At 36.2% G+C, this 25,501-nt stretch overlaps 1 protein-coding gene across 3 annotated transcripts in view; it reads left to right on the top strand.

Annotated features, from left to right (window-relative positions):
* The window catches only part of LOC137007355 (zinc transporter ZIP11-like), a 169,425-nt gene that overhangs the window by 130,600 nt on the left and 13,324 nt on the right, over positions 1–25,501 (top strand). For all 3 annotated transcript variants that reach the window (XM_067368732.1, XM_067368730.1, XM_067368731.1), the window contains exon 7: positions 16,942–17,011. In XM_067368732.1, coding sequence (XP_067224833.1) covers positions 16,942–17,011 — 70 coding nt within the window. The remainder of the gene's footprint in view (positions 1–16,941; positions 17,012–25,501) is intronic.

The raw sequence follows: 25,501 nt of genomic DNA, 5'->3' as shown, positions 1-25,501 counted from the left end.
AGGGGGTTAATAAAGGCCTTCTGAAGTGAAGCGATGGGTTTTTGTAAGGAAAATATCCATATTTAAAACTTTATAAACCAAAATAACTAGCTTCCAGCAGACAACCGTATGAAATCAAATTCAGTTCTTATTTTTTTATAAAATATTGTAGTATTTATTATAAAAGATGTATTTTTTTTTTTATTTGTATGCCTCGTAATTTTGAATAAAAATAACTTTCCCTCCCTCTTCTCTTCTCTGATGATGAGGGTGGGGCAACCACAACCATCCAATCAATTCCCCACTGACAAAATCAAGCCCCGCCCTACATTTGTTCTTGTTCCAAAATCCGCTTCACTCAGATATACATCACAAAAGGGAAGAAAAGACTAGTGCATGTTCCATTTCATCCTGACTTTATAGCAAATAGTTTCACAATTAATTTTATAATTGAGTCACTTACAGTATCTTGGCTGTTAAACAAAGTCAAACACAATAGAAATATATAAATAGTTTACTCAAATGGGTCATTTGTGTTCCTTTAGAAAATGGCTGTGTTGTAATCTAACAGGGTATCCGCAGGGCATTAAAAAGCATTAAAAGTCATTAAATGGATTTTGCGACTTTAAAAGCATAAAGTTGTATTTTTACAGGCATTAAATGCTTTAGATAGTTTTGAAGAAAAATAATACTACCAGTTTATTTTGAATAAAGCCTAAATAATTAATAACTTTGATTTGCTGTCGCAAAATATGTACATTGGTGTGATACGCACACAGAACCAGTTTGGTAATTGCCTCTGGCCGGTGCAAAATTGCAGTAACGCCGTTTTGGACAGTGGCGGACTGGGACCTGCAGACAGAAGGCTGCATCAGTGTTGCCAACTTAACGACTTTTCAGGCCCCTTTTGCGACTTTTTTTAAGAAAGCGCGTTGTGACGAATATAGCGTTTTGTTAACCTGATCTAGCTTCCAAAACCCCCCTGGTACTACCGCACGACTGGGAGATCTTGCTTTCCTGCCGCAGGCGTGTCCACATGACAAGGCTTAATGTCGAGCCATGTATGCAATGTTAATGGGCCACGATTCAGTCACCATTTCATATTGTCTGACAACAAAAACAGAAAGAAAAATATAGATGAAACAATTTTATTGTGAATTTGGCTATATTAACATATATTATGTGAGCAGAGAAGCAAACAAATCTAAAGGGCTGACACTTGGCATAACGCAAATACAACAATGACATGATGAATTTATATATATATATATATATATATATATATATATATATATATATATATATATATATATATATATATATATATATATATATATATATATATATATATATATATATATATATATATGGCATTAAAAGGCATTAAATTAGATTTGATGAAACCCTGTCTAAGGAACATGCTTTTTTTCCCCCCTTTTTTTTTAACATATTACAAATAACATGATTTAGGGTCATTTAAATTAAAACATAAATACATGCATAAATAAATACATGAGCCTGGCACGAGTTATAAACCTTATTTTTTTCTTTTTTGTTTAATTCTTGGACACTTTTATGAACTTTTTTTGTAGGTTTAGTGGATTTAGCTATATACATCAGAGTCATAGCGTTTCTGTGCATCACTGGAGTGTGTTTCAGCTTTAAAGCCGTTCTGCTCACTTATGTTAACTCTTCTTCATTTGACATCTATTCTGTAAGCAAGCTAATGCAGCATCAGATCCCATGTTGAATGCATGCATGCATAAATTTCATCTCCCAAAGCGATCTGCTGCACTCCATCAACATTACTCCAGACTCTCAAGGGTTTGGTGTGATAGGAGTTGGCAAGATGTTTAAAATGAGTCTTTTCAGCTCACCAAGGCTGTGTTTATTTTATCAAAATAAACAGTAATATTATTAAATATTATTACAAGTATAAGTTAAAATAGCTGTTTTCTATGTGAATATATTGTAAACTGTAATTTATTTCTGTGATCAAAGCTGAATTTTCAGCATCATTACTCCAGTCTTCAGAGTCACATGATCCTTCAGAAATCATTCTAATATGCTGATTTGCTGCTCAAGAAACATTTATGATTATTTTCAATGTTGAAAACAGTTCATGTTTTTGTGGAAATCATGATACATTTTTTTTTTCCCCTCCAGGATTCTTTAATAAATAGAAACAGCATTTATTAGTCTTTTTTAAGAATATACATCTCCTTACTGTCAGTTTTGGAACCATAGTTATTTTTTCACATAATAAGTTTCTGAAGTCTAATAAATACAGTTGTGGCCAGAATTATTAGACCCCTTCATAAATATGATCAAAGATGACTCCAAAAATAAATCTGCATTGTTTATCCTTTTGATCTTTAATTTATAAAATGAGCAAAAATCTAACCTTTCATTGAAGGAAAAGAATTGAAAGTGGGGGGGAAATAACATTATGAAATAAATGTTTTTCTCCAAAACACATTGCCCACAATTATTAGCACCCTTTTATTCAATTCTTTTTGCAACTTCCTTTTGCCAAGATAACAGCTCTGAGTCTTCTTCTATAATGCCTGATGAGTTTGGAGAACACCTGAGAAGAGATCAGAGATCATTCCTTCATACAGAATCTCTCCAGATCCTTCAGATTCCAGCGCCATGTTGGTGCTTCTTCTCTTCAGTTCACTCCACTCATTTTCTTTAGGGTTCAGGTCAGGGAACTGGGAAGACCATGGCAGAAGCTTCATTTTGTGCTCAGTGACCCATTTTTGTGCTGGTTTTGATGTTTGTTTTGGATCATTGTCCCGACGGATGATCCAACCACAGCCCTTTATAAGATTTCTAGCAGAAGTGGTCAGGTTTTGATTTTTTATCTGTTGGTATTTGATAGAATCCATGATACGATATATCTGAACAAGTTGTCCAAGACCTCCAGCACAAAAATAGGCCCACAACATTATAGATCCAGCAGTATATTTAACCGTGGACATGGGGTACTTTTTATCCATGTGTGCACCAAACCCATCTGGTGGGTTTGCTGCCAAGAAGCTCTTGTTTCAGTTTCATCTGACCACAGAAGCTCGTCCTGTTTGAAGTTCCAGTCTTGTCTGACAACTGAATATGCTGGAGATTGTTTCTGGATGAGAGCAGAGGATTTTTCTTGAAATCCTCCCGAACAACTTGTGGGGATGTAGGTGCTTTTGATAATTTTTTTTTAGGCTTTCTGAGACTCAAGACTCAACTAATCTCTGCAATTCTCCAGCTGTGATCCTTGGAGAGTCTTTGGCCACTCAAACTTTCCTCCTCACCACGCATTAGGACGATTTAGACACATGTCTTCTTTCAGGCAGATTTTTAACATCTTTAGTTGATTGGAACTTCTCAATTATTGCCCTGATGGTGGAAATGGGGATTTTCAATGCTTCAGCTGTTTTCTTACAGCCACTTTCTATTTTGTGAAGCTCGACAATCATTTGCTGCACATCAGAACTATATTCTTTGTTTTTTCTCATTGTGATGAATGATTAAGGGAATTTGGCCTTTGTGTTTCCTCATGTTTATACTCCTGTGGAACAGGAAGTCATGGCTGGCCAATTTCATTTTCATGATCACCCCGGTGAGCTAAAAAAAATTAAATATGAATGGGAATATACTTCAGAGATATTTTACTCATAAAAAATTCTAGGGGTGTTAATAATTGTGGGCAATGTGTTTTGGTGAAAAAAATTTTTTTATTAATGTTATCCCCCCCCCCCCCCCCCCACACACACACACACAGCATGTTATGAGGTTCATAGAGGGCGTGTGGGAATGACATAGTCTAATAACATACAGTCAAACCAAAATTTATTCAGAGATTTTTAAAAATATTTTTATATATTTTTACTAGTGGGTGCAGGACACTATATTTAAAAAATTCTTCATACAGTGGACTACCAGTAAAATTGATCAAAATTAGTAACCAAAAATTATTCAGACACTTTGACCTTAAAATGATTTTTTTCTGACACAGTTTAACTCTGAGATCTTGTCATATTTTATTACCATTTATTGTGAATAGTATTAATAGAACTCTATTAATGAATGAAATGTTCAAGGTGTCTGAATAAATTTTGGTTTGACTGTACATAAAGAATCCATTGACATTCATTGCTACATATATTATTAATTTAAGCATGAAGATCAGTGGTCTTAAGTGTGTGTGTGTGTGTGTGTGTGTGTGTGTGTGTGTGTGTGTGTGTGTGTGTGTGTGTGTGCATGTTGTTTCTTTGCCCTTTGGTTGATTTTCATTTGTGCCTGCAGTTCATTAAGTTAAGTGCTACTAAACACATTGAATTACCTTGTGAAATATGGTCAGCATCATTTAATTTGGCTGGAGGTTTTGTTAGAACCGCGCTTTTTGAGAATGTTCAACACATTGAGTAAAGCATAAAATACCTTTACTACAACTAATCAGAAAGAAGCAAACAGATGGTCCTTTGAAAGCGAACCAACCCTGATTCAATATATAGATTACACCCAGGAAAAGAAAATTATATTTGCTCTTTTGGCCTCTTCTCTTTTCCCCACTGGTTTGCTGTCAGAGATGAACACAGGTAAATTGGTCATAAATTGGTCAGTTATTGTCAGTCATGTCTCTTGTGTATAATCAAGTGTGCTTTCTAATCTCCTAGTATGCATGCATGAAGCCACTAGCATGACTGTGCATCGCAAAACTCAATTAAACACACATATGCACACTTGAAATCTTCTGTCCTGTGACAGTCTGTGTGTATTTGATTACCAGACACTGTTATTGTGTTCAGTGTGTGAAAGAGACTTTTTAATTCCTCATATTGATCTTGCCCATCGATTGAATCTTGTTTTTGTCCAATGACAGCTAGACATTATAGTGTCATATATTCTGCAGACATGTGGCAGTGGCATATGGCCACATTGTAAGTGTAGTTTTTCTTTTGTCAAATCGGCTTCAGTAATTAATGTGTTTCAGATTTTTTGAATTTATGTTAATAAAATCAATCGCCTTAATTTTATTAAATAAAATTTTTAATTTCAATGAACTCAAAATTTTAAGGCAACCAGGTAACTTTTTTTTAAAACCAAATATTATTTTTTACAGTATACTCGATCATGGGGAAAAATCATAATCACGATTATTTAACACAATTATGAGGGGGCCATATAAACAAAACCTTTAATGAGTAATTTATTTTACAATAGCGATATATATCAAGTATGTATTTTCTGGAAATAAGGTTGCTGTGACATCTAAATCATTTTAGATACCTGCTTAACTTCTCAATTCTAGAAACAAATTTCGACACCACGACAGAATAGGCTAACCAATGCAAGTAAAAAAGCAAAGTACAAATAATAGGTTAAATACAATAGAAAAAACTAAGAGTGCTTTAAGTTTTTTTTTTTTTTTTTTTACAGCCTATTACAGAAATTGCATAATCAAATGTAAAAATAAAACACAGCATAGTATTCACTGTAAGAATTAAACCTGCTTTGATTCTTAATAAGGCTACAGAAGTGGTTCAGTCAAGAGCAGTGAGTGATTTTCTCTTTGTCTTTTGTTGTTTGATTAACAGTAAAGGTGGGTTCAAGGTGCAATATGTAAGAATTTTGCAGTAAAATATCCAAAAACCACTAGACCATAGTTATATATTTTGTTCACTTGAATACTTACAATATCCCAAATGTTTCCAACTATTTGTAAATTGAGAGAAAATTGCAATTTTAGCCAAGGCTCTGTGTTACCCTCGGTTTCCGGTTTTATTTTGTAGAAACTATGGAAACACCAAAGACTCTTTAATATTTACATGTGTTAATAGGCAACTGTTTTAATATATTTATAGGCAGAAAACTAATTATTGTTTATAGCTCAACACATTTAGTCTTATTGTTTAAATCAATTAAATCAATAGCGAGTACCATGCTTTACCACGCCTCAGAGAAAAACACTATTTTGTGAAGTAGCTAACATAGCATAATGAGATGCAGCTTTATTTTTAGTAACAGTAATACAGAATTTTCCATCATACAATATGTTTTAAAATTAATTGCATGCCATTTATCAACACAAGACATCCAATATTTAATATGATCTTGTAAAATCGATCTATCTTACTGCAGTGTGTAAAGGCCTTTGCACACTGAGTCCGAAATGTTAAAAAATAAATTCGACCTCACATTACGTCAGTCACATTTGCAGACTGCCTCCGAAACTTTCGTCCGTCAAAAAAATATTCGGATCAGGTTTGTTTTTCTGCGTTTTTCGCATCCGTGGCAGGCATTTTGAGAGGCGTTTTGACAATTCAGAGCCACTGTAGGCAAACGCAAAAATCCAGAATGAATCTGACAAGTTTATCCACGTTGTCTGCAGCACAAAACAGCAGCACTGAATGACAAACAATGTGCAGAATACAAAGATACAGAATATAAAGTCAGATTGTGCCAGTAGCAAAGCATCAAACTGAGCCACTGACATCCTGAAGTAAACTTTGAATTGCGCAAGATAATCACGCAGCTCCTTGATGAGGTGGATCTCTCCTTTCTCTCTGTGCAATCTCGAAATTGGATGGACCCAATATTTCCTCTTTTTAAGGAGAGCGAGGACAGCTAAATCATGCTCACTGCTTGAAGACTTCATTTTATATTGTTTTGCGATTTATTTATTTTTTTCGCAATGCATTCATTAATACGCATCGGACTCAGTGTGCAAGGTCTCTGTGCGTGACGAATTTTTAGTTTTACGAATGGGAAAACACATGAGAAAATTTCGGACTCATTGTGCAAAGGCCTTAACAGTGTCTCACAGCAGCCGGCGAGCGAACGCACAGAGTAACGTTATAACATCATTTTCAACACTCTCAAATGTAACTAATATGATAAACAGAGATGCGTTACCTCATACTCATGACCGGAAAAGCGGAAGCGGCGCCGGCGACTGTGTCATAATAAAAGTCCCGCTGCTCGTGAGGTGTGTGTTGATCAATCGCTCCAGCTCCTCGTTCAGCTCCACAACTCTCGCTCCTGCTCTGCGTCATACTACAGTAACGTTAATAATCGCATCCATGAACATGATTTCTTCCCGAGTCCTATCGTAATTCTTTTCCACCGACCGTTGAGGTGAAGACCACATGTCCCAAGATTCTGCTCATTAAGCTAACTTCCAAACAGTGTTTTTGAAAAATGACTTACTTCACCTTTAATGACTGAAAGCTGCAGGTTTATTAGGCTGCTGTCACTTTAAGACTAATCCACTGATCAAATATAGTTAAACACTCCATTTGCTCTCAACTGTTTATGTTCACTTAACACATAACTGACTGGGTTCATGTGAATACTCGCCAAACCTGGAATTTTTCGATGTTTTTGTGTATTTGACTGTTCAGACGCGACCAGAAGCTCAAAGTTCACTTGCTTGTCCGTTTTCTGCTCAATCTCTGAGCGTGCCTGAGGAACACCACAAGTTCTCTTTTGTGCTTTCAATAACTCTTTTTAATATCAAGCACATCTCATTTTACAAAAGTCTTGTTACATGATTTTAATTATTTTAGGGCTGTCAAACAATTAATCACGCTTAATCGCATGCAAAATAAAAGTTTGAGTTTGCCTAATACATGTGGGTGTACTGTGTGTAATTATTATGTATATATAAATACCAACACATCCATGTATATATTTGAGAAATATTTACAAGTATATGTATTTATTTATATTTTTATATAATTTATATTATATATAAATACATTTTTTGTAAATAAATAACATTTTTCTCTTAAATATATACATTAATTTGTGTGTATTTATATATACATATTAATTACACACATTACTCACACATATAATATACAAACTCAGACTTTTATTTTGTATGCGATTAATCGTGATTAATCATTTGACAGCCCTAAATTATTTGCAGGTCAAGTTTGGGCTTTCGAGGAGTGAAAGAGCACCTCTGGTTTTATCTCGATTGTCATAATTGTTGGAAGCCAAAATCGAAATGAATTGCATTCCCCTAAAAAGATTTTATTGCTAGTATAACAAATTGTAGATGCCTTGAAGATTAAACATTTAGCACTGCATAAATTATCATTTAAATCATAAAACAGGAATATAGAAAGTATATACTATTGTGTTTTGAGTTACACATCTGTTCAATGCAATGAAAGATAAAGCAAAAGATGTGCATCATCACTTTCATCATCCATGTTGAATACTGTTATAAAAACAAACATTATGATATATAATGATTATGAGTAAGCATCAAAGGTAACCATGGTGTAAAATCACACCTTGAATTGGTAAAAATGTCTTTCAACAAATCTATGCACTGCAGAGGAAGATAAAAGTGTCTATGCTTCTTTTGGTTCATTTATTGTGATGGGAGCCCAGAGTCCCTGAGGCAAAGACATAAAGCACAATTTGTCCATTAATGATGTGCCTGACTCACTTATTAAAATCAATTAAACATCAAGACTGTGCTGAATCACTTTGACTGACTAATCTCAGAGAGCAGGACAAGATCTGTGGACTGAGATATGCTGTCGCATTTTATTGAGCACAAATATTCCAGACATACATCTGGCCTCAGATTTTGCTGAATAGACTGCAATACTCATTGAAATCGTCATTACATATTTCAAATGAGAGTCATTGGCTCCAGGGGGTTAATAAAGGCCTTCTGAAATGAAGCGATGAGTTTTTGTAAGAAAAATATCCATATTATAAACCAAAAATGACTAACTTCTGGCAGAGAGCCGTACGCATTGTGATGGAATTTTTTAATTAATCATATCTAACATTTCTTTTTCCTTGCAGGAATAACATTTATATGCTTTTGAAACCTAAATGTCCTCAATCCTTGCATGAGCCTAAGTCAGTGTGTGTCTGAATCATGTCCAAATATAAGAAAAGTGGAAATGACACTTAGGGACAGTTAGGTAACTATCTTAATATAATGATATAGAGTTACCAACAAACTAATAAACACATGATTTGGGGAGATCTTGCTTAGTAACATGAGGGTTCGACATATGAAGAACCAATCATATTTCATGCTTTACCATGCTCCTATCCTATATAAACTGTTGTATTCTTCTTGCTGGTGGGATTCTCTTTGATTGATACGAGGTCCTCAGGCCGTGAATAAAGCATATTCAAAGGCATAGTCTGGAGTCTATCTGGTTATTGCTGCACAGCAAGTTAGGGAGCACTAGGGTCAAGACGTCGACCGAAATATTATTGGGTGTCGATTAGGAGACGCTCCGGAAGATCAGGTATATTATTGAGTGCCGCCAGTAGACGCTCGGGTGTCAATTAGGAGACACCCCAGGTAAACTTAAAGGGATAGTTCACCCAAAAATGAAAATTATGTCATTAACCCTCTGGAGTCTGAGGCTGATTTGGGGCCTTTTGTCATGTCAAGTTTTGACATGCCCTGACATTTGTGCTTTTTTCAGTTGTTCATAAACATATTAATGGAAAAAGTGTCATTACACTGTATTCAGCACAAACTAGGCTACCATAATATGTGAGAAACATGTATGTACATGTTTGTATTTTTGAAGGAATAATGTTTATGCGTTGTTATTGAAAAAACAAAAAACTTAAGTCACTGAAATACGGCCAAAAAAAAAAAAATATTATATATGTGTTCTCAAGACTTCTGGGTATTGGAGGTTGTAGACTAGAGTTTTTGCTTCAGAATGATGTAAAAAATTATCCTTCCTACTCCTTCATATAAAACAATAGAGAGATTTAAATTTTCTAAAACATCTTTGGTCAAGAAACACAGTATGCATGGAGGCGTGAATCATCATGAATAATGGGTGATTCTCACCTGAGAAGACAAAAGAATCGCATAAAAGACCTCTAATGAGTTGCATAATAATGAGCTCTTTCAGACCGGTAGGCTGTGAAAAAACCCTCTGTGATCATGTCTCAGCTCATCATGTTGTAAATCAAATATACAGAAAAAACAGCAATACTGTGAAATATTATTACAATTTAAAATAATGGTATTCTATTATATTCTTTAAAATATAATGTGTTTCTGTGATGCAAAGTGTCTGAACAATTATGTTACCTCGATGGCATTTCATATAGGCTTTTATCTTAAAAGCATGCACATTTGGAGAAATATTGATGGATTCTTATATGTTTATGACTATTTTTTATACAGAGGAGTAATATTTATTCAGGATTTATTGTCATCACTATGAGCGCTGGATACTGTGTTTTCAATTCATACTTGCAGCCGGAGGGCGCTCTGAACTAACCCACTGATGTCACACGGACTACTTTGATTGATGTTTTTATTACCTTTCTGGACATGGACAGTATACCGTACATACATCTTCAATGGAGGGACAGAAAGCTGTCGGACTAAATCTAAAATATCTTAAACTGTGTTCAGAAGATGAACGGAGGTCTTACGGGTTTGGAACGACATGAGGGTGAACTAACCCTTTAAGTCAGGTGCGTAGGGGAAAATGTACCACAGCATACCCCTGACGCGATGTATGACGAAAGATGTAGGAGTATCATAAGCTTAGACTCCTCTTGCGGTTTAAACAAATAGGGCTGTGCAACAAATCCACACTTCCACGTTCAAAATAGCGTCATGTGTCGGATCAGAGGTTACTCTTCCGCTATAAATTGATGCGAACGACCATCTGCTGGAAGCTAGTTATTATAGTTAATAAGGTTTTAAAAGTGGATATTTTTCTTACAAAAACCCATCGCTTCGCTTCAGAAGGCCTTTATTAACCCCCTGGAGCCGTATGGATTACTTTTATGATGGATGGATGCACTTGTCAAGGAACGGAGCGAACAAAGATGGCAGGCAGAGGCGAGAATCCAAATGCAGGGAGATTTTAATGAAAATAAACAATCATAACATAAATCAGGAACAAAATAACATTGTGAAAAAAACACCAGAGAATACAAGGGCTTTGTTTACACAGGGGTTAACAAGCTAAACAAGGAAAACTGACACAGCTGGAGCAGACTGATGAAAACGGAGAAAACTACAAAGGAAACAGGACATAGAAACTAAGCACAGAGAAAATTAAGCATAAAAGTCTCACAGAGCACAAAACACAGAACCAGATCTGACAGCACTTTTTTTGGCTTCAAAATCATGAGCTTCATTCACTACTGTTATAAAGCTTGGAAGAGTCAGGATATTTATTTTAATATAACTCCAATTGTGTTTGTCCGAAAGAAGATAGTTACATATAGGATGGCTTGAAGGTGAGTAAATCATCTAAATTTTTGAGTGAACTATCCCTTTAATAAATCCCTGTCTTGAGAAAAATGACATTCAGTACAATCTATATATTTTATTTCATATACACTACCGTTCAAATGTTTGGGATCGGTAATATTTTTAATATTTTTATAAGAAGTTTTGTCTGCTCACCAAGATTGCATTTATTTAATTAAAAATACAGTAAAAACAGCAATATTGTGAAATATTATTACAATTTAAAATAACTGTTTTCTATTGGAATATAATATCAAATGTAATTTATTTCTGTGTTGGAAAAGCTGAATTTTCAGCATCATTTCTCCAGTCTTCAGTGTCACATGATCCTTCAGAAATCATTCCAATATGCTGATTTACTGCTCAAGAAACATTTATTATTATTATCAATGTTAAAAACAGTTATATACTTATTTTTTTCAGGATTCCTTGATGAATAGAAAGTTCAAAAGAACAGCATTTATCTGAAATACAAAGCTTTTGTAACATTATACACTACCGTTTAAAAGTTTGGGGTCAGTAAGAATTTTTATTTTCATTTTTTTGAGAAGAATTTAAAGACATTAATAGTTTGTTTGTTTGTTTGTTTTCAACAAGGATGCATTAAATCGATCAAAAGTGACAGTAAATTAAATTTAAAATGTAACAAAAGATTATATTTCAAATAAATGCTGTTCTTTTGAACTTTCTATAAGAATCCTGAAAAAAAAAAAATACTGTACGCAAAATTTTGTACATCTGTACACAATAAATGTTTCTTGAGCAGAAAATCAGCATATTAGAATGATTTCTGAAGGATCATGTGACACTGAAGACTGGAGTAATGATGCTGTAAATTCAGCTTTGATCACAGGATATAAATTCCATTTTAAAATATATTCCAATAGAAAACAGTTATTTTAAATTGTAATAATATTTCACAATATTACTGATTTTACTGTATTTTTAATCAAATAAATGCAGCCTTGGTGAGCAGACAAAACTTCTTTTAAAGACATTAAAAATCTTACCGATCCCAAACTTTTGAACAGTAGTGTATATGCAAATGTCATTTACATCTTTTAGTTTGTCAAGAGTTTTAAAGCATCATTTTTAGTCTACATACTCTAGAATGAAAGCAAAATAACTGAGAAAAATAAGAATTAGTCCTCAGATGCCATGTCTGTAATTTATAGCAAAAAATCTAGCATTAATTCAATCTCAAACGGATTCGTCCACCTGCGTGACGTCATTCACCAACGTGATTGAGAGACAAATTTGCGACAGTACTGTTTCGGGAAATGGTCGTGACTAGCTAGTGGATTTCATCAAAGATGCAGTGAGTTACATCGTTGTACGGGAAACACACCCCTGTTTTATTTCCTGTATCTATGGAGCCCCTCCTTCAGAAAAGCAGAAAAAAAAACATTATTAATTATTTTTTAAGTCTAGCACACTAGCATTTCAAGTCAAGAAAATGCCTGTTTTGTGATGGAGATTTGGCCCTCCTTGCGGCTCTTGTAGGTGGTGTTATTTGGATGTAGAGAGATAAGATGCCTTCATTTCTCTGTAGTGAAGAGTGATGCGCTGCAGGGTGAGAGAGGGAGGATCATGTTTTATGGATGGAGGTGGAGTGTAGATCTGGAGCAGCTTGAGGGGACACTTGTAATGAATCTCTCGATGTGATTACACTGCATGCACAATACGTCTCAGCGTGAGAGAGAGTGTTTAGTCTCACAGATATTTCACATTTCAAAGCAGCTGTGGATAACATGCATGTGTTGATGTGTGTTCACCTCCAGTTTTCGCCTGAGGTGTATTTTAAACCAGAATCTGACTGTGCTACTTCTTGACGTCAGCACTGCAGTGGGTCCTAATGACAATGGTCATTAAAACTGGTCCAAATGCAGAATTAAAACTATTTGGCCACCAGGAAATTTGATCTCTCATCAGATCTCATGTGGGCAGAGTAAAAAAGCAGAGGAAAGACTAAAGCAGGTTAGGTGAATCATAAGAATAGTCCTATTTTTTTATGTTTGTTGGGCAAATCTGGGGAATTAATTTAGTAAAGTGTGTTAAGTTGAACTAAGCCATATTCTGTTATTGTGTATGTGTAACACAGAAAAGAGAACATTTGAAGATGCATAATGCTGTTGACTAAAAGTAAAAGCATAAAAAATTGTTCCCTGAAATAAAATAAAATAAAATAAAATAATAAAATGAAATAAAATGAAATAAAATAAAATGAAATAAAATACACATTAACTGAAATAAAATACACATTAACTGAAATAAAAAGAAATATATATTTTATTTTATTTTATTATTTTTTGTTTTATTTAATTTTAATTTTATGTAAATAAGTAAAATTATTTTTTAAATTAATTTAATTTAATAAAATTAATTTTAATTTTAATTTTATTTTTTATTTTTATTATTTTTTCATTTTATTTTATTTGCTAGTTTTCAAGTCAACATTTCTCTTTCACTTTAAGTTGTAGTACTAAAATAGCTATAACTAAATAAACTAGAACTAATAAATGAAAATTAATAAATACTGTATAAACATATTTTTTAAATTTATAATAATAAAAATTATTATTATACAGTAAACACAAGAATATTGTGATATTTTATTATGTTGGCTTGACAGAGCCAACATACTGATCTACTATTTAAACTTATTATTATTCTTCTGAGCCAAGATTTGGATTGTATCTCCTCCTAGAGCAGGGGTATTCAATTTAAATTTAAAGAGGTCCAGTTAGAGAAAATTTCTTGAAGCAAAGGTCCGGAAGATTATAATGTCTAACTAGTTAATTTGATATAAATTTAAGTAGTCTAGTAGTTGTATCAACATCTGCATGTAATCAATACCTGACTGTCAAATCAAATTCAGTAAAATTTTTTACAGTATTTATTATCATGTAACAGAGAACTGAACACATATGCATGATTGTAGATATGTATAATGTTCTCTCATTAACTAAATAAAAGTGGAGCTACATCTCTCAAAATAAGAGAATAAATCAAATGTGAAAAATCTGCATGTTCAAATAAAGTGCTTAACTTCAGAAAAATAAAGGGAGGAAAAGCTCCCCATCCCCTTTTCTGTTTCACATTTTGACTCAACCGGTTGCATCAAAGATGATCCACATGTTTAAATATTGCATTAACTGCAGTTGATTGCATTAAATGCTTTGCTGATGTGCATTTAGGTTTTGAAAGACAACTTTGAACTGTCACTTTAACCGCAGCAGGAGTGTTTTGCTTCAGATTTAATGCCATGTTGATTTGATATCGAATGCATTTACATATCCTTCATTTCCTCTGAGCCCAGAATGAGTTTTCCTGGCTAAAGATAAGATTGACCTGATTAATCTGAGTGATTGCTTTGAATGAACATATTTACATAAACACATGGCGCACACACACACACACACACACACACACACACACACACACACACACACACACACACACACACACACACACACACACACACACACACACACACACACACACACACACACACACACACACACACACACACACACACACACACACACACACACACACACACACACAGAGATCTGTGCAGAGGTTTGTGTCACTGCAGGAGTGTGAGGGAGTCAGGAGCACCAGTGGATGATGTGAAATTGAATTGGACTTCAGAATGGGGGCTTTGATTGGATGTCAGCTTATCAGATGGCTGAGGTGCTTCTGGACTGAAAAAGCGCAACTGTCTCAATGCCATATAAGATGTTTGAAATCTAAACTCAAATACCAGTACAAAGCCCATGAGATCAAGACAAATCCGCTACTGGCTACACAGATGAAAATGAGAGCCTTGCAGATAACAGGAAATTGAGAATTGAGAGTAAACAGGAAACGCATTTAGAAATTGAAAATTAACTGACATTATGAATTTAATATAAGGGTCATTAGTGAAACGGACCTGCTAACATGAACTAACAATTGTATTTGTATTAACTAACATTAACAAAGATGAATAAATACCCTAGTAACCAGTATACCAAAATCTATTTAAAATACATTTAAAATACTTAGCCTTCTGATGTAAAATTATAATTAAACTTTATTTGGAGTATTTCTTTATTGCACATTTCTTAATATTGTGCCTAAAAAGTGTTTTAATATCACTATAAGGATTGTATGATATAATATCAGTCTTTAAATGCAAGATATACTTTTTACATTACTTCAGTACGTTTAGTTGGATCTCAGCACTACTTCCGCACAATTAAAGTGCATTAAATACAAAATTAATTGTTCCAGATTTTAAGTATACCAGTTTAAAAGTACAATTGCTGGGTAAATATGTACATGTCTTTACTTAGCACAAAATAATTGTATTTCAATGCATTATTATAAATGTATTTATATATATTTTTTCTACTGTAACAAATGTATTGCTAATGTTAGTTGATGTTAGCTAACTATGTTAACTAACAGGATCTTGTAAAGTGTTACTGTGCAATTATACTTATGAGATCACATGCATGTGTTTATAAAGTATTTTACAATGGCTTTGAATGCGGTTCAGACAATCATAATCAAGTACTGGAACTACCCTAATGTTTAGTTTTAAGGGCACATTTATATTTAAAGGGACAGAATGTGAACATTCCGTCATCATTTACTCACTTCCATATCATCCCAGATCTGTATGAAAGACATTTTGCAGAATGTTGGGATCTGAACAACATTGGACCCCCATTGACTATAGCTGCATTTCCACTGAAATTACCCGGAACAATTTGTCCAATGCAGGAACTTTTTCTTTTTCCCCCAGACCTATTGCTAGCTGCGTTTCCATAGTGGTCTAAAGTATCATGAAGATAGTCCGGTGACATAGGACTCACAACTTTCCAGTTCCCGCTGGATTTCATCCTCTGCATATAAGGTTAATAAAGCCTGAACCTCATCGTCAGTCCATCTGTCTTATTTTTTAAACTCCATTGTTGATTCAAATAGGAAACAGCTCTTACTGCATGCACCACAGCAGACTTTAAAAAACCAATCAGCATGTTCAGAGCCCAAGTCCTATCCTGAAAGTTAAAAAAGTACTACCCTGTGAGCAGGTACTTTCTGAGGGGGAATTTTTATACCCGGAACTTCATTTAGACCCTGTTTCCTGTGGTCGAAACACACCCCAAAGTTCCTAGTTCCTGGGGAAAGTTCCTGCGGTGGAAACGCGGCTTTTGATTATATGGAACAAAAACAGTTGAATCACTCTGAAAAATATCTGCTTTTCTGTTCCATACAGCATGAGGGTGAAATGAAATGATGCCAGAATTCTTATTTTTTTGGCTGAACTATCCCTTTAATGGCTATTTTCTCTTTTAAAAAACAGGGAGTACCTTCAGTATGGGATGCAGATGCATTTCTAAGCCACAGTGACCCAAGAACTAGACATTTACTGAGGACACAGTTCTGTTTTATTGCTGCTTCTTGCAGTTAGCAAAAGACTAATTGCTTTGGATGAAAATTTGGCAGCTAAAAAGCATCCTCTGTTTCACTAGATCGAAGGCAATGGTTTGAATTACTAATATCGCAAAGGACATTTGATGACCATAAATGGAATGCATGAAATTTCTGTCTCCTGTTGGAATTCTGTCCTGATCATTCTTAACCTGGTGATTGAAAGACTGTAAAGTGTGACCAGGTGTTTGTTTTCTGTTTTTTAGAGGGTTTGGCTGTTGGCGTGGGCTTTGGAGCAGTTGGAAAAACTCCATCAGCTACGTTTGAAAGTGCCAGGTAAGCCATAAACACAGTTAAAAGGATAGTTCACCAAAATTTTTCAAACTTTTACTCACCCCCATATCATTCCAACATGTATTAGTTCCTTTGGAAAATTGCAACATTTTAGCAGAATGTAACGGCTTCTGTTTTCCATAACCAAATGGAAAAGCATAATAAAAGTTGTCCATACAAAGTTTTTGGTAACAATTTGCAATAAGGTTTATTTGTTAACATTTGTATTAGTTAACATGAACTAACAACACAAGTCATGACAACATGCGAGATTGGATGTCTGTTTATCACAGCTGACGCGCAACAAAATGCATCACGAAAAAAATAAGGCGCAGTTGATGAACGAACAACAAGGAAACACAAAAAAATGAATGTAGAGTACACAAGAGTAAATAGAAAGTGTTCACTGTTAGTCGCCAACAGCACAGCAGCTCCAGACAATCAAAACCCAGTGTTACTTACATGATGAGGAATCAAAGCAGCCTCCATGTCTGTTTTCAGGCCTTCCCGCTTAGCTCTCTCCAGCGCTGGAAAGCTTTTCTAATGTAAACGGGTTCCTAAAGCACTTGCCCAGTCATAAATCTGCAGTTTTTTTTTTATTTTTCTCCCTCTTGCTCTTTCTCTCTCCTCGATCGTCATACGCCCCCTAATGCCTTATTCTGCATGACCATATTCTACATCCCTTAATCCTAAACTTAATCACTACAACAACTACCTTACTAACTATTAATAATCAGTAAATAATGAGTTTGAGTCAAAAGTCATAGTTAATAGTGAATGTGCGTTCCATATACTGAAGTGTTGCTGCAACTTAAAAGTTATACAAGATTCAACTCCATTTTTTAAGTCAGTTTAAAGTTTAAATGGCTTGTTCAGCCAAGGCAGCAACTGATTCGAAATTGGTTCTAGATTTGTTTTACACTGTTGGAACAGATCGGTCTCTGCTTCATTGTTCTCTGTCAAGAAAGAAACTAATATGGGGCCAGAAGGACATGATGATGAGTAGATTAATTGTGGGGTGAATTATTTATTTAAAAGGGCACATGCAGATTGATATTCTGCGGTTTAGTAATGACTGGATCTTTCTTGAATTTTGCAGACAGTATTGTGTGATGCTGTCACCAAGTGGATGAAACTGGTATTGTGAGATCTCTCAGTCTCTCCCAATTACACACACTTACACACAAAGAATGTGCTGTTGTGATAATTCTTACGCACATGTTAATATCCATGTTCTCGGTACAGTCTGTTTAAATGGGAGAATCCTGCCAGACAGGGAGGGAGGGAGCGAGAAGGAAACCAGCTAACAAGTGTGCACATCATACTGCCAGATGGAATCTATTAGCCATCGCAGAGAATCAGAGCCGCATTGTGAGCGTTGAAGCACCTGGACTCCACTATGTGTGTGCACGTTTGTGACCGCCATCCAGATGTGAGCTAAAGCTTGCAGATGTTGAATGTGTGTCTTTTATTCTGCATTTCGGTCTGTGCATGCCTGTAATACCATATTGCATGTATCTCCATAGGAAAAGCTGTTTTGGGTTAGCTTTACAATCTCTCTACATCCATACTGACAACTGAGGGTTTCCTAAAAGCGCAGAGAGGAGGAGAGAGAGATGAATAGATATATTGTTTGTTCGACAAGTAAACACAGGGAGCAGCAGCTTTCTGTGGTGTGTTGAACTTATGATACGGCATAAGAAAGAGGCCTTTATAAAAGCCTAAAAACAAACACATGAGGACAAACGGAGAGTAGAGGCAAAGTCCCTTTAAGGCAAGCCATTTCACTCGGCAGCCATCTTTGAAACGCCTCTCAGGCAGCTATTTCAGTCATGCAGTCTCTTTGAACGGGGAAACGTCAAATTCTCCAAAGCTCTTCATCAAGCTTACGATTAAATTTCATGTTTGAAATCACCAGTGAAATCTGACAACTGTCTCATAGTTTATTTTTTTCGAAATGCTTAAATCATTCCAAAAAACTGCGTTTTTGCATTGGCTGGACCAGCCATTGCGCATGTGCAGTCATAAACACAACCGGAGCTCCTAATGGCAGCTGCAATGATGCAATGACTTTAGCAATCAGCGATTGGCTCTTTTATTTAGAAGGCGGGACTTGTTCCGCCATATTGCACGTTGCATTTTATAGTAAAATGAGTGCACAGTCTTTGTGTATTCAAAGTTTCAGTAGAGCTTAAGTCAAGTTAATTTTATTTGTATAGCATTTTTCATAGTATTGTTTCAAAACAGCTTTACAGAAAATGATGTTATTGTTTATAATATCTATATTTAAATATATTTGAAATAAATAGATATTTAAAAAGAATGTAATTGCTTTATAACAAGAACTTCAGTAATTAAGTTATGTTCATGGACTTTCAGTTTAGTTTCAGTTAGTTTGTCTTGTCCTAGTTTCTCAGTTTGTTTTATTAGTCATTTCATTCACCTGTTGTCATTTAATTAGCTAATTTCCCTGGTGTTTTCCTGTTTGGTTCAGTTTTTTGTCGGTCATTGTCAATGTTAGCTGCATTTGTTACCTGCTACCTTCCTGAGTATTCTAGTTTCCTAATAAAGGACTATTTTGCAAGATTTCCTCTCTCAAGTCTCTTTGGATTCTAAGACTTGTGACAGAATGATCGACCAAATAAAAAGTTTGAAGATGGACTTACCAGCTTGATGTTGTCTTATCACCTGCCAAGACAGACCACTGTTGGAATACTGGTGGTGGAGGCTGCAGCAAGGAGACTCCTCGTTCATGGAATCTGCTGGGTCAACCTGGGTCATCGCGGAGCGGACGCAAGCTGCTCAATACATCTCAGAGCCAGGAGCAGACCTCTGCCTTATAGATCTGTGGCCCGTGGTTTCATTCTCCTCCCAAGCCCCCACCCTTGAGTCTTCGTCCTTCGTGCTGGTCAGTCCGGCCACCTGGATGATCCGGTTCCATCTGGAAAATGTCCTCTCCTGATGTCCGCACCTGATTTCATGGTCCCTTCTCCTCCGCTGGTTTTGTCCAGTTCTCTGAATCTGTCAGTGCCACTGGTACCATCCTGCTCCTTGGCTCTGCCTCCGCCGCTTGCTCCATGCGGCTCTCTAGTGCCGCTTCACCGGCTTGGCATGAGACTTCTGGGTCTCCGGCTGCACCTCAACCCTCCACCCTTTGGCTCCACCATCCCTTCAGCTTCTCCATTATCCTCACTCCCTCTGTCATCACCCTGGTCTGCCAAACCCCATCTCCGCCTTGGTCCTGCAAGCCAGCAGCTCCACCTTGGGCTTCTGGGCTGTGGATGTCACCCTGGTCCGTCAGCCTCTCTGCTCCACGGATACCCAATGTACTCTGGTTTCTGCCTCCATAAATTAGCCCGTCAGTCAAGGCTCCACCCTGGTTCCTCCCACCATCGGCTCCACCTTGGTGTCTGTTTTCATTGGCTCCTCCAGGTCCCTGTCCATCACCATCTTTACGTCCACCTCCAAAGCCCCCTTCCTCTGCAGTGGTATGTTCAGTTACGGCGCAAAGACGCGCTACGGGTCTTAGCTATGCAAATGTGTTTAACACCCGTGACATGAGTACTTTAGAGGGTAGATTTTAAGTGATTTTAATTAAAATATACCATTAATGAATTCTTGTTATTATTAATAATGCATCATCAGTTTAAAACAAACAAACAAAAAAACATTTAGTTGGCATGAAACAGAAGTTGCGTTTGTCTTTTCTTCTCTATTGTGCCTTATATCTGAGTGAAACTAAGTGTGATGTATTTATGTCTTAACGCTCCTTGTTGGTTTTGCGAAGTTGCCCCATAATATCCCCATAAGACTAAGTGAAAAGAAAAGAAAAGAAAAACATTAGTTTCGAAATTATGACTTTTGAGGGACTTTTCCCAGCGGCAGCTTTACTCTGCTCTAGTTATATTATACTCTGCACTACTCTACTGTATTATACTGTACCGTACTCTCCTTCATCCTCTCCTTCTTTCTGTCCTTTAAAATGGGATGAACACTTGCATGACCTTTTTTGAGGAACCAGGAGAATCCCATATCTCTTTTAAAGGATTTCTGGGAAGTGGAACAGTTTACATTATCGTAATTAGTCTGTGGTAATTAAGATGGACTTGCTGAAATTTGGATCATGTTTTCCATTCATTAAAGGGATGGTTCATCCCAAAATGAAAATTCTCTCATCATTTACTCACCCTCATGTTCATCCAAACCTGTAAGAGTTTCTGTCTTCTGTCGAACACATGAGAAGATATTTTAAAGAATGTTGGTAACCAGACAGTTGACGGTAGCCATAGTAGGAAAAAATAATACTGTGGAAGTCCACTCTCTGGTTACCAACATTCTTTTAAATGAACTATCCCTTTAAAGAACTAAAACCTTCCAAGTGCTTCGTCTACATATAATGAATATAATGATAATGAACATTATAGATCTTTTCGGGCAGTGGTGATGTTCACAAAACCTCCAATTATCGGACGTTAGTCATTCAAGAACCTCTTTTTGGATGGTGCTAATTATATGTTATTAGGACATTGAAAACCACTAACTTTATTAGTCTGATCTTTATGCTGAAAAGTTTAATCCTGTGTTATATTTTTGCGATTTTCTGTGGCAACAAATTGCCTTTTCCAGATTGGCCAGACATACACAACCTATAGTGCTTTTGCTTACATTACTCAACCTTAGAGAAGATGGTTGTTCATGCAGACAGGCAACTGGACATCTTGACCTGGATATGAAATAATTTCCTTATATTTAAATAGTTTAATCAGACCTGTAGGGTCATTAAATACCCTCCGGACATCATCACTTTTGGCCACTAGTGTATATGTGTGCTTTTCCATTTTCTGAAACCGTCTTGTTCTCCATCCTGAGCCACTGAAGGCAGGCAGGCAGTCAGTCAGACAGTCTTCTCTCTCTCCTCTGAAACAAAAGTCTGTTTGTTTTCCAGGGGAAAGCCACTCTTCTGTTTCTTTCCCTTTCCCAGCACTCTTCTCCCAGTCAAAGCAGTCCTTGCATTCCCCAGTACCCACATACTCAAGTGGACTGTTAAAACCAGATGCTCAGAGACTCTTCAAAGAAACTGGGACTGTTTTTTGTAGCTCCAATGTAGGCAGCATTTGAAGGTACAGAGCACATGTTTCTGACCAGATACATTTTAATCAGACATTGAAGCCTAGACGTGCAATTGCTCTGGCGTCTCTATCTTTGACTTAGACTAGCGTGTATGTTGGGATGAATGTGCAGTGACATCAGTGGACTCATTCCTCATTGCATACAACAGCGGAGGTGACGTGACCTTGGAGTTGTCAAAACATTTTACAAGAAGTTTATTTTATTTCTAGGGCTAAATGTGATGAACTCAGCTGGAATAACATTTTCTCTCGCCTGCTTCTCTGCTGGAGGTGTTTCTGTCAAAACCCTGAATCACACTAACATTAGTCCTCTAAGCACAAATTATGTCATATTTAAAGAGCCGACAAGTTCATTTTTAGTAGAAATTGATCTTATATGTGCCTTTTGTTTCAGAGTGAGCCAGTTTCCTTCAGCAATTTCCTCTTGTGAAAGACTTAAAGGGATAGTTCACCTAAAAATGAAAATTATCCCATGATTTACTCACCCTCAAGCCATCCTAGGTGTATATAACTATCTTCTTTCAGCCAAATCAGAATCCAAGCTTTATACTGGGAGTGAATGGTTCCCGATATTTTGAAGCCCAAAAAAGTGCATGGGGGTTAATAAAGGCCTTCTGAAGTGAAGCGATGGCTTTTCATAAAACAAATATCCATTTAAAACTTTATGAACTATAATCACTGGCTTCCGGCAGATGGTCGTACGCTCGTAAGTCGAGTTCTGGCATTTCTTTGAGGCATATGGATTACTTTTATGATGGATAGATGCGCTTTTTTGGGCTTCAAAATCTCGGGTACCGTTCACTGCCATTATAAAGCTTGGAAAATTCAAGCCGGTCAGTCTATTGGGAAAGAATTTCAAAATAATATAAATTTGTAAAATGTTCTTCAAGCAATAACAGATCTGCCATTTAATATCAATCTAATCAAGCCAATATTGAATAATTTGTCTGGGAAGCTCATATGATTTATAGTTATTACATTACTAATATCTGTGTTGTCTGATTTGTAGAGACGTTTAATAATTTGAAGTTTGAATGTTTGATTCACTTCCATGAATCAGTTCTATCTCTGATTCAATTAGTTTTATTATTATTCAATTATACTTAGGGCTGGGCGATATATCGAATGCTTTTGTCACGCGCATTTCTTCAGTAAAGCCGGTTCCCTGATTACCGCTAAATCGCCATCACCTGCTTTCAAATGAAGCGGCATTTAATAGACAGAGCCGTAGTTCACTGATAAGACACGCAATATCGCGTTCAATATCGACGGCTATACATATCGATATTGAATGCGATATTGCGTGTCTTATCAGTGAACTACGGCTCTGTCTATTAAATGCCGCTTCATTTGAAAGCAGGTGATGGCGATTTAGCGGTAATCAGGGAACCGGCTTTACTGAAGAAATGCGCGTGACAAAAGCATTCGATACATCGCCCAGCCCTAATTATACTTGACATTTACTTGACATAATTTTCATTCATTGAAATGTTTTATTACAAATATATGTATTGTTTTTTTTATATGCAATAGATTATCAATGCTATGCATTGCTGTACTGGTGTATAAACATAGAAATATCACTCTTCTTTGTGTTTGTTTAGTAAAAAACTATGCATTATTTTAATTTGACTAGATTAACTGCATTGCACTTTTTGCTTTAAACTGGTTGGATCTACTTGGCGAGAATAACTCTTTGGTGAAGACAGTTATACCACACATTTTCATCATAGTTTATGGTCAGATCTCAAAGATCTTTTCATAATTATGTGGCTGTTACTTTGTCAAACTTCAGCATTGTTCATGATTTTTGGGAAATAATCTACTGTGGCTAGTTTACTAGTCCTGAGAGTACGCTTAACCAAACACACATGCCAACAGGAATTCTGCCGTACAAAGGACCTTTGCAAACGATCATAAACAGCTTGTCAACCAACACCGAAAAACATCCAGATTGATTTCTTGTTGGATTGACGGGGGCGTCAATTTGGGACAGAAAGTTTTTTTCACAGAAGTGGTCTGTATTTATCTGTTGGTTTTATTTATTTATTGAGTCTTTCCTCAGTTAAACAGTGTAGAAAATGTGACTGTTCCTGTCAAATGCAAGCCGAGCTCGCATCTCTCTAGTTTGTAGGTAGTCCTGCTGTGTTTCTTCTGGTGACCTGTTGTCGTGTGGACCAATCTGCTGTGGTCCGCCGGCTCTTTCTGAGCTATGGGCTGGATGATAATGTTGATGTCCGCTGCCTCTTCTTGCCCTCAGGGTTCCTCTTGCTGATGCATATTGTGTCAGTTTGATGTACCACAGCACATTTGTTTAATGAATTGCGTTTGTTCGTTTAATACTCATGTGACAGGCTGACAAGTTTTATGGTTCATTTCCCCACAATCATCTGCTCAAGAATGGTTCAGATGTTTGTGTTTTTCTCTGAAGCGATTTTGAATCTGACTCTTTAACAATATTGATTGCCTCTCTATTGCCTCTCCGCTTTATCTATCTATCTATCTATCTATCTATCTATCTATCTATCTATCTATCTATCTATCTATCTATCTATCTATCTATCTATCTATCTATCTATCTATCTATCTATCTATCTATCTATCTATCTATCCCATCCATCTATCCATCCATCCATCCATCCATCCATCCTCTCTATTGTCTGTCTGTTTGTCTGTCTGTCTGTCCTATCCATCCATCATCCATTTATCCAACTATCCATCTATTCTATCTTTCTATCATCTGTCTGTCTGTCCAATCCATCTATCCAACTGTCCATCTATTCTATCTTTCTATCATCTGTCTGTCTGTCCCATCCACCCATCCATCCACCATCCATCCATCCATCCATCCATCCATCCATCCATCCATCCATCCATCCATCCATCCATCCATCCATCCATCCATCCATCCATCCATCATCCATCTATTCTGTCTTTCTATCATCCGTCTGTCTGTCCAATCCATCTATCCAACTGTCCATCTATTCTATCTTTCTATCATCTGTCTGTCTGTCCCATCCACCCATCCATCCACCATCCATCCATCCATCCATCCATCCATCCATCCATCCATCCATCCATCCATCCATCCATCCATCCATCCATCCATCCATCCATCCATCCATCCATCCATCCATTCTCTCTATTGTCTGTCTGTCCTATCCATCCATCATCCATTTATCCAACTATCCATCTATTGTCTTTCTATCATCTGTCTGTCTGTCCCATCCATCCATCCATCCATCCATCATCTATTCTGTTTTTTTATCATCTGTCTGTCTGTCTGTCCCATCTATCCAACTATCCATCTATTATATCTTTCTATCGTCTGTCTGTCTGTCCCATCTATCCAACTATCCATCTA

This window comes from Chanodichthys erythropterus, chromosome 19 (assembly GCF_024489055.1).
Source record: "Chanodichthys erythropterus isolate Z2021 chromosome 19, ASM2448905v1, whole genome shotgun sequence".
In the NCBI taxonomy this organism is placed as follows: domain Eukaryota; kingdom Metazoa; phylum Chordata; class Actinopteri; order Cypriniformes; family Xenocyprididae; genus Chanodichthys; species Chanodichthys erythropterus.
This window is presented reverse-complemented; position numbering and strand designations above follow the sequence as displayed.